At 38.3% G+C, this 9831-nt stretch overlaps 1 protein-coding gene across 1 annotated transcript; it reads right to left on the reverse strand.

Annotated features, from left to right (window-relative positions):
- Positions 1 to 575: 575 nt before the first annotated feature.
- Positions 576 to 9831, reverse strand: LOC142400284 (monocarboxylate transporter 12-B-like). Its single transcript, XM_075485067.1, has 9 exons — positions 9721 to 9831; positions 7447 to 7710; positions 5286 to 5389; positions 4914 to 5057; positions 4464 to 4559; positions 4085 to 4241; positions 1551 to 2306; positions 1207 to 1466; positions 576 to 780 (listed from the first exon to the last, which is right to left on the reverse strand). Exons 2-9 carry the CDS (start codon positions 7593 to 7595, stop codon positions 584 to 586), a joined length of 1863 nt encoding a protein of 620 aa, XP_075341182.1. The 5' UTR covers positions 7596 to 7710; positions 9721 to 9831; the 3' UTR covers positions 576 to 583.

Genomic DNA, 9831 nt, shown 5'->3' on the forward strand with positions numbered 1-9831 from the left:
GCAGGGAAAGTGGGGTCTGATTGAATATATATTTCATGGTTTTCACTTCTTAAAATGTTATTGTTACCGTAGAAAATTCCACATTTATCACGTTTTACTCATTTGTTTTTCAAACAATCATAGATTGACATAACAAATGGACATAAATCAAGTTTGAATGGAACTCTACATTGCTGTTATATATACTGAAAAGCTACTCACGAGCTGGTGCCAAGGAACTGTAGTGATGTGTTCTTTGACTCAAAATTTGACCTATTTATTCATTCATTGTGCAGATAAATTCAGCTGACCACTTGCCCAATCTAACAGTCTGCTGTCCCTAATCTAATCGATCAATTATCAGATAGATGCCTGTCAAATGAGCAAAATTTTCACTACGGGTTCAAAACTATAAAAGCAACACTGACCACATTTCTGCTTTGAATCTGAAGGTCAGTTTTATAGAAAAGCTCATAAAGCGTCCAAATAAATCTGTAAACTTTGCCTTCAGTGAGACAAATATCAAACCAAAATATTCAAATATAACTCAGACAAAAAAAACTAACAAAAAAACAATACTGTTTATTAGATGTATCAAAACTTTTCATTTTTTGAAAAAAGGCACAGATTCTGACTGATTTCTGTCTTGTGGGAACTGTTCTTGATCCTGAGCCCTTTCACATCTTGTCATCACATGTTTGACTAAAGAGGCAGCAGCCAGAATCAGAGAGCTGAGGATGAAGGAAGCACTGCTGAGGAAGAAGGTTGCTGTGTAGTCCCCTGTCCGATCTACTAACCAACCTGGAGAAAAAGGAATAGACACAAAGAATAAAAGATAACAATTGAATTCTCTGCCTCTAATCTGGCTTTCATGTTTTTCTCAGTTTATGGACAAATTTGTTTACGAACATCCATGTAACTATGGACACAATAGAAAGTGTAATAGATAAGAAATCAGGTTTATTACTTTATGACATTTAGAAGTATGCATGTTCTCTGTATGCACAACAGATGCCATTAGTATGAAAATATCAATAAAAACAGAGCATTTTTTTTTTCCTTTTTTTAGTTTAAAGCTGGTACGTTTAGATTCTGAGAGGATAAAGCTTACTAATTTTTCTTACAAAAAGGCAGAAGTGACCGATAGTGTTAAAGGTCTTTTTTTATGAAAATCTCCAAATTTATATGACCTGTGAATATTGCAACATCTAATTCACAAACCCTTACCTCCGATTGGTGGGCTGATGAGGTATGGGATGGCATGCAGGAAGTAGACTACACCCAGAGCAGAGGTGAGATAGGTGGAGCCCACAGTGTCAGAGGTCACCACAGGTATTAGCGCCACATATGCCCCGTCAAAGTAGCCGTAAAGAGCAGAAAATGGCACCAAAAGGGAGAAGCTGTGCAGGAAGGGCACGAACATACAGCAGAGGCCCTCCATGCCTATTGCCACCATGTAGCTCAGCATCTGATACTTCTTCAGACACCTGGAAGGAAAGAAATCATTAACTATTGACTGCAATTTTAAACAGACATTCATGCAACAAACTAAACCTCCAGCCCCAACTTACTTCCTATCTGTGATCCATCCAATGGTAATATTGCCAACAATGCCGCTGACACCAAATATAGACATGAGGAAGGCACCGTGTTGATGCTCCACTCCGACACTAAGGGCATAGGGAACCAGGTAAACTACTGGAGCGCTACAGCCGTATGCCAGAAACAGGAAGGACACTGCCAGTATCAGGAACTTGGGCATAAAAAGGAAGCCAAACTCCTTGCTGGCCTCAAGACAAAAAGACTGACCTCTGGATGAAGGTTGGGTGTTTACCAAGGGTTCTGTAAGAACAGTTTTAGTCAAGTCATCTGTTGGTTTGATTTTACTAAATCCTGAATCTTCACTTGTTAAATTCACATCCGCCAACATATTCTTCGAGTTCATGCTTTTGACCAGTTTCAAGTCATCATCAGTGCTGTCGTTGAAAAGTTTAATATCGGATACTTCAGTCTCGCCTAGCATCGTCTCAGACAGCTTTTTGCTAAGCAAAATGCATTCAGCTATCTTCAGGTCAGTTAACCTTGGATCAGGCAGTCTTCGGTTTGGTAGCAGTATTATTTTCTCCTGAAGTTTCTTGCTTTCAAGTCCAAAATTTTTAAACATTCCATTGGCAATGACAAGCCCCCCTGTGTCCTTTACGTTGTGCATTTCCTGATGTTTGGGCTCCTCTTGGCTGCAATCAGTAGTTACTTGTTGAGTGACTTTAGATTCCAGAACTGTCATCATGAAGGCTTTCTCCATGCCTCTCATATTGTTCTCCCATATGCTGTAGGAAACACAGCAGAGTAGGGAAAAGATGTATATTTAAGTTCTTAAAGGATTAGTTTAAGATCAGTATCTCTCATTATCTAGTGTTTTCTTTGAACTCTGGAGCCAGTGCATTGTTCTGGTTAGCTTAGCTTTGCTTAAAAACTGAAGACAGAGGAAGAGAAGAAAAAATACTTCCTATTTCAGCATTCAATATTTATTTATTTTTAAAAAGTTCCAATGTTAATACATCTGCAAAAAGAAAAGGAACATTTTGGTCATATGTGTTTTTCACTTTTGTAACAAACTGTCACAAAATCTGTTGCTAGGACCCTGGTGAGTGAAGCTACGGCAAATGATGAAGTGTTTGATTGAGATTTAGTGGAAATGATCAAAAACTGTGTGAGTAAAACTGCATTTAATACTTTGATGGTTACATTTGCAGTTAACATATGGTTAAAAAAAACTGTGGAGTGGGAAATAGACGCAGCTCATTATATAATCCATTTGTACCCCACTCTGTCAAATACTAGGCATCCCTCTGGGTTGATTTATGACAACAAAGGGTCTTTACAAAATGTCAGCATTTGTCGGAGAATGGATGAATTGGACGCAATACACCATTAATAATTAAAATCCTTTTTATGTGTCCTCCTGCATCACCTTCAGTCTAATTCAATTCCAGTTTTACTCCTGTCCATCCTATAAAAAACAATTTCCACATCAGAGGTGGTTCAGTCATCCTAAAAAAGTTTTGTTTTGTCCTTTCCTAAACAATTTTCCTTAACCATGATGGGAAATGACATGGTGTTAAAACATGTTGGTGTACATTTTTAGTTATCTGTGACATGATAATCATAAATGTTTGAATAGAAGGCATCTGGACTTATAAGTCTGATTCTCCCCACCAGTCAGATAGAATTAAGAAAGCTTTTCAGATGAGAGGTGAAATGTCTTCAAGAACCAAGAACAAAAAGTCCAGTTGTCTTCTAGTTAAGCATTTGGTATGACTCAAGGTTCGGGAAAGATGGTAAGGGGGATTTTTAAGGAAGAATACAACCATGCTTCATGTTGTTCAGCTGTTCTACTTTAGCAAACTGTTCCAGAGATAATTTACAAAAGGACATGTTGTCCCATGCAATCCTAACATGGTTTTTCATGCAGGCTACATATATGCAGGAAGCATAATGGGAGATGATCATTTGACACCATAACAAAAGGCAAGAAAAAGCAAAAAAAGTTAAATGTATTGTTGCCACAGGGTGCTCACCTCCTGTTATCATATTTGTCTACTCGGGACTCTATGATCATAATTTAGTGTAATTTTAAATGTCATGGACACATTGAATTGTGTGACAGCACAATCTTTAGCAAGGAAGATCCAGTGATTACAATCCCAAAGAAGAGGATAAAGGAAGCATTGATGCTCCTCTACCTCTTCTCCCTTTTACAGGGTTCTACATCAGCTGCATTAGCAAGCATCTAGCCTCCTCTGTTGGCCAAAACAAACCAGTGTGAGTAAAGCAAGCAGCAGGTTCTGCTGTTCAGACTTTTAGCAAATCTGCGATCTGTCTTAATACACCTAAACCTGTTTGCAGAGTTAAATGTTGAGACACAATTTGCTCTCAAAGAGGAGATGAGCAAGTTATAATATTTTTGATAGTTTTAAGATTTAACTGAAAGCTGTCAAACTTGAGCTTGTGATAAATGAAGAAATTACATTTATTAGTAGCAGTGGTAACATTTAGAAAAATAAATAGGTTGATAGATAAGTAAGCAACGTAATGGAGGACTGACCTTTCATCTCGCTTTGGCTCTAATGGCCTCATCAGAGCGCCACAAACACACAAGTTGGAAACAAATCCCCCAAGGATGAGCAGAGCTCCTCTCCAGGTGTAATACTCTATAAGCATCTGAACTGCAGGAGCCAGTAGGAAGGTCCCGATGCCACTGCCTGAAGATGAGGTGAAATTGGATTTCATGGGATGAAATAAGACAGGAAGAAAAGAAGAGAATGATGGGAAGAATAACGGGAAGCTAGGCTAGAAGCAAGCATGAAAGAAAACAATAAATGAAGTCAGGTTAAGTTGATAAGTATGAAAAAAGGAGGAGAGGAGATGGGAAAATAAGGTATAAATGACAAGAAAATAAAAGAGCAGGAAAGTAAACTCAGTACCAGACAGGGCGATGCCATAGGCCAGAGCTTTTCTCTCAACGAAGTACTTCCCAACCATCGCTATGGCTGGTGTGTAGCTGAGAGCAAAGCCAAGACCTGCAGAGGACGGATGAAGGGGTTTGGAGTTTGGCAAAAGCTGCTGAACGCTGACAAATTTGAACAGACCCCTCACAAATCTGTGGTGTGGGTGAGGACAACAAAGCTCAAAAAACTGTTTGACATGCTTGAATCAGATGAGACATGCTGCTGTTTTTCTTTCCTTGTAGTTTAAACTGACAAACCACTGTAATGTCCGCATTTGAGCGTTCACTGTACTCACACTTGAACTCTTAAGTTTTGGATTTGTACAGGTTAGATATTACTTCGAATTGAAGAGTGCTAATGCATGGTGCAAGGACAGATAATTATAAAGGGCTCATGGGTCATGAAAGGTGGAATGCCTGTGTGTACCTGTAATGATACCCAGAGAAACGTAGAGGAATTCCAGGCTGGAGGCAAACGAGCTGAGGACCAGGCCAGCAGAAGACAGCAGGCCTCCCAAAATGACTGTAGCTCTGCAGGACATACGGTTGCCAAGGTAACTGCCAAGGGGAGCTTAAAATACAGTTTGTGCACATTAGTTAGATTTGATATAGTGATGCAGCCATAATCTTACAAAAAAAATTAACAAGGGACTTTATTTCCTTAGGTCCAACTTTACTCCAAAGTTTCCCTAAACTGTCTGTTTTTCATTAACTTATACAAGTAACTATCACCTGGCTGAATGTGGTCTAAGAGTAGTATCAATATGCCCACAGTTTCTGGTACAAACCACAGTCTTACCACATAGCATTGTGGTGGAGTCAATCAGACTATGGATCCAAGCAGTGGTGGAGTAATCCTTCTCAAAGCGCATCTGGAACTCCACAAAGAACATGGACACACATCTGTATATGGAGAGCAAGAGAGGAAAGGTTTTACATTAGTTCATTTTAACATAATGATATGCAAAGATGATGGACTTTCTTGACAAACAAGTGTCAAATCTTTTTAGAAGAGCTGTTATATTTTCTACAAAGATTCTGTTACCGTCTCTACGCTTTGCAGAACACACATTTTAGTGCTGCCTATTTTAATTCGAAGGTTTAAAATTAAGTCTAAGTAAGTACACCCATAGCTAAACAACAAAACATATTAGATGTGTCATTGATTTAAAAGGAAAAAAAGTTAAAATGAAAAAGTGTGAGACAGAAAAATAATTGTACTCCATAACTGAATGGCTGATTTGTTTTCTGGATTATCAGTTTTCAGTTTTTTACATCATCACTGAGGAATTTTTGCAGTATTGTGTTTCTGCATAGCTCTCTTAAAGTCCCACCACAGCGTTTCAATCAGGTTGAAGTTTTAACTTTAACTTGCGTCTATGTGATTCTTTTATTTTCAGTTGTAGATTTGTTGCTGTGTTTGGGATCATTGTCCTGTTACGACCCAGTTTGGACTAAGTTTTAGCTGGCTCACAACCCCGGCATTAGGGGGCCATTTGGATAACTTGATCCTCCATGAAGGCCAAGTGGCTGCAAAGGAACCTTAAATCATCATCCTTTCAACACCATGCTTGACAGTTGGTGTGATGTTTTTGTGCTGATATGTTTTCTTTAGTTTTGACCCAACATGCTGCTGTGCATTATGACTAACATCTGGACCTTGGCCTTGTCTGTCCAAAGGATATTATTCATGAAGTCTTGTGGTGTGTTTAAAGCCTCAGCCTTGCTGCCATGCTCTTTTTAGAGAGAAGGCAAATAAGATGTTGAGTTTTTAGCCTTTTAAAACATGCACTAGAGTCCTGAAATGTTCTAGAGATGTTCCGAGGAGGTGGAATTTGAAAAGACAAATGTCAACATCGTTTGCTCTAGACTTCCTGTGGAAATATTCCACCCAGCTCCCTTGTGAAATTTCTGGATTATCAGCAGCTGAGACAATATTCTGCAAATATTCTGGAGCATCTGCTGCCTGTGTATGAGTGTGAGCATGTGTGTGTGCTAGTTCGAGTTGCTCCTTCATTTTCATTTCCACTGACCCGTATGTAGCTTTGCACACACTCCTCGCAGATCTCAACACCACAAGGACCCTCATCTGTCATTCTCAAATAAATGTAAAGAAAAAAAAAATGTGCTTTCCAATGCCTATTTTCTGCATCATATCCTACATCCTGTGCGCTATAGGCAGAGATCCCCCTGCACTCCCTCCCCTTGCATTCCCAGTCAGGAGAGTGAGTCTCCAGCAGAAAGCCTCCTGTTGTGAAACACGTGTACAGCAGCTATGGAAAAAGTCCTGAACAAACTGTCCGTACTTTTACATTTCCCTGAAGTTCCACTTCATTTGAAGTAACTTAGTAACTTAGTTAGGAACAGATGATGTTTTTATTATATCCTGATGTGTGTAACAGCCCTAAAATGAAACAATATGAACTTTCTGTATCTCTCAAAGATGCTGCTTGTTACACATTTGCATAATGCCTGCTGACTAACTAGTTTTGCAAACTTGAAACAAAGAATGAAGGCAGTTTATATTCAACCAATCAGAACAGACTTGGTCTGGTTGGAGACCCAAACAAACAGGAGCTACTGTTTTAGACTGAAGGGGACAAATGACTACAACAGTAATGTACAGTATGACAAAAATAATCTGTGTGTTTTATATTAAAGTATGTAAATCTATACTAAATTTAAAGCCCCATATAACATTCTGAATCTGTAAATTAGCATGTTATGAGCTATTCACAAAATATGGAAAGTAAGATAAATTAAAAAGGGGCATTATCTCCAGTTGGTTTCATTCTGATTTTTTTCTTTACTTTTTTACCTTCTTTTTTCATTTCGTTAACTCAGTTAAGATTAAACTGTTTAGCTGGCAATAAAGTACATTGCAAGGACAATTAAAGTTTTACAACTTCAGAATGAGGACATCTTTGCTCATCGTACATTCACAGACACACACTCCTCACCTGGTCACAGCCCGGATGCAGATGGTAGAGAGGAAACAGCCAAAGACGATCATCCAACCCCAGCCACCTTCTGGGGGTCTTATGGCTCCTGACGCCTTTCTGCCTTCCTCAAACCTCTCTTCCATGGTAACTGCCATCACTGCAGACATTCACAGCTGGACGTTGTAGTGCCACTCTTTGGGGTTCCTCTGCAACACTTTATTTCATTGGCTGGATTTGGTCAGTCAAATTTGCACTTTGTGCGTCTTCTTTCACCTCAACTTCCTGCACCACAGGAAAAAACCCCGACAAAACACAAAAACTGGAGTGAAATCACAAATATGCTCATCATATATATGCAAACTGGCAGTAGTTTACCTAATGCCTGCTTATATTTAATTTTGCATGGGACATTTAAATTTGCATCATGTGAATCATCTAAATTTCAATCAGGTGCAAATCCACCTGAATCTCAGGGAGCTGGTGCCACTGAATAAATTTAAGGAAATTCTAAATGAACTGGAAGTTTTAGGTTTGTTTTTCATTTCAGATTATTTCTATTTGTGTCAATACTTACATGATATTTTGTTAGTGTCCATACTGATACACATAGTTCATAATTTCATTCTACTTACCGTGGAGTAACTTTGCTCACATTTCCTGCGACATGAACTAATACAAACAACTAATCTTTGCTTGTGTTTTCCCCCATTCATGTCTGTGGCTGCAACAATGGAGAGCCCATGTGCTGTTTTAACAAAAGGTGTTGGTGTGTCACACAAAAAGACGTCAGACAATAGTCAAACAGGCATTAGAAAACAGGAATCACTGACATCATCGAGCCCACCCACTTATTTCCATCTCAAAAAGTAAAACTTTCCCATTCATGCCTCACAGTAAGTGCACTCTCTTTTACTGTCCTCATTTAACAATAAGCCATCAAACAATTGCTGTAACAGATGTAAGTAAAATGCTACAGAAATCTACCTAAATTAACATGTTAAGTCTCATCTCAGTAACCCTCATATCTGTCCCGTCTCTCCTCCAAAACGTGCATCATGTATGTTTTCCCATTTCTGATTGAGGTGTGATTTATAACAGGAATGTTCTCAATGACTAAACTAAAATAAAATATTAGGTCCAACAAAGTTCAGACAGGAGTGCTGACTCTGTTAATGGCACCCAAAACAGCATGTTTTTATATACTGGCTATAGTTGCTCAACAGCCCAGTAAATTGTGAAATAACGTAGAATAAAAACATAAATAGATCGTGTATTGGAGCTGTGGGAGATGAATTGCAGTCGTAATAGTTGTAATATACTTCCTCTAAATGTAAGTTTGCCCTCCAACAAAATCAGCAATTTTATGGATATTATGGGGGGGGGGGGCTTTTGTAAATTCTGTTTTCAAAGACACAATTTCTTGAATTTCGAATTTCAACAAAAGCAATCGTTAGCTACATTTACCCCGCAGCTGCCATAGGTCAATGAAACACTAACTGTCCTCTCATGGTTGTTTGCATTTTATAATTCCAGTCCAAAGTTGAGTCTCTTTGTCTTTAAATTTGAAAAGCTAAAATATTCAAACCTGATGAGCTGTTTGTCACCTTTTTAAAACTGTATGCGTATGTTGATAAGAAAGCTGGACAGACACTGGAGACACGTACTGTAATAAAAAACTTTTAGGTGTGAGATAAAGCGATAAGAACACTGGCAGTCATATTTACAACCTAAGAGGAGAGTAAACATAAAGAGCTTTCCTGTCTGCTCTGTTCAAACTCTCATGTCTCTGTCCAAAGGTCTCATTGCATCTTATTTTGCTTTGTCACTTGTTTCTCTGAACGCTTATCTGTACAAAAGTGACATGCTGTTAACTTTGCATGTGTGTGTGTGTTGACTGACAGCATGTGTCCATCACCAACATAGATATCTCCTCCTACTGCAAAGTAAACTGACACTGAGCAATGAAAGCAACTGAGTTTTTTCATGTTTTCACATTATATCCAGATAGAAAAAAGTGTAATTGTTCTTATTGGTTCAAATTTGTTCTAATTGATTTTAAATATCTTTAAAATCAGTCTTGTTTGAACTGCATATAAATTAAATTATTATTTTGAAATTACAATGAATGCACTTGCAAATTCTTTAGAAATATTTTCTCCAGTTTTTGCCGTGAAATGCATATTTCAAAGCTGGGCTCAGAGCCGTTGCATGACATTGATTCAACATCAATGAATTAATAAAATCAATTCAAACAAAATAAGTTTTTTTTTTTTTAAAGAATGCTGTACTTACATGGGCCTGAGAGTCTCTGTACCACTTAGTCACAGCTGCATGGCTCAAATGCTCACTTGATAAAGTAACAGAGAAAGTCTTCCAGCTGCTGCCTGTCCTGCAAACAGCCTA

Source organism: Odontesthes bonariensis, chromosome 2, assembly GCF_027942865.1.
Source record: "Odontesthes bonariensis isolate fOdoBon6 chromosome 2, fOdoBon6.hap1, whole genome shotgun sequence".
Lineage (NCBI taxonomy): Eukaryota > Metazoa > Chordata > Actinopteri > Atheriniformes > Atherinopsidae > Odontesthes > Odontesthes bonariensis.

Excerpts from the sequence above, each read along its gene's own strand:
- LOC142400284 (XM_075485067.1), bottom strand. The coding sequence starts at position 7,595 with ATGTCTGCAGTGATGGCAGTTACCATGGAAGAGAGGTTTGAGGAAGGC. Across the intron at positions 4,242-4,463 it reads CTATGGCATCGCCCTGTCTG|GCAGTGGCATCGGGACCTTC; the intron begins GTACTGAGTTTA and ends CCTCATCTTCAG. Across the intron at positions 2,307-4,084 it reads GAGCCAAAGCGAGATGAAAG|CATATGGGAGAACAATATGA; the intron begins GTCAGTCCTCCA and ends TGTTTCCTACAG.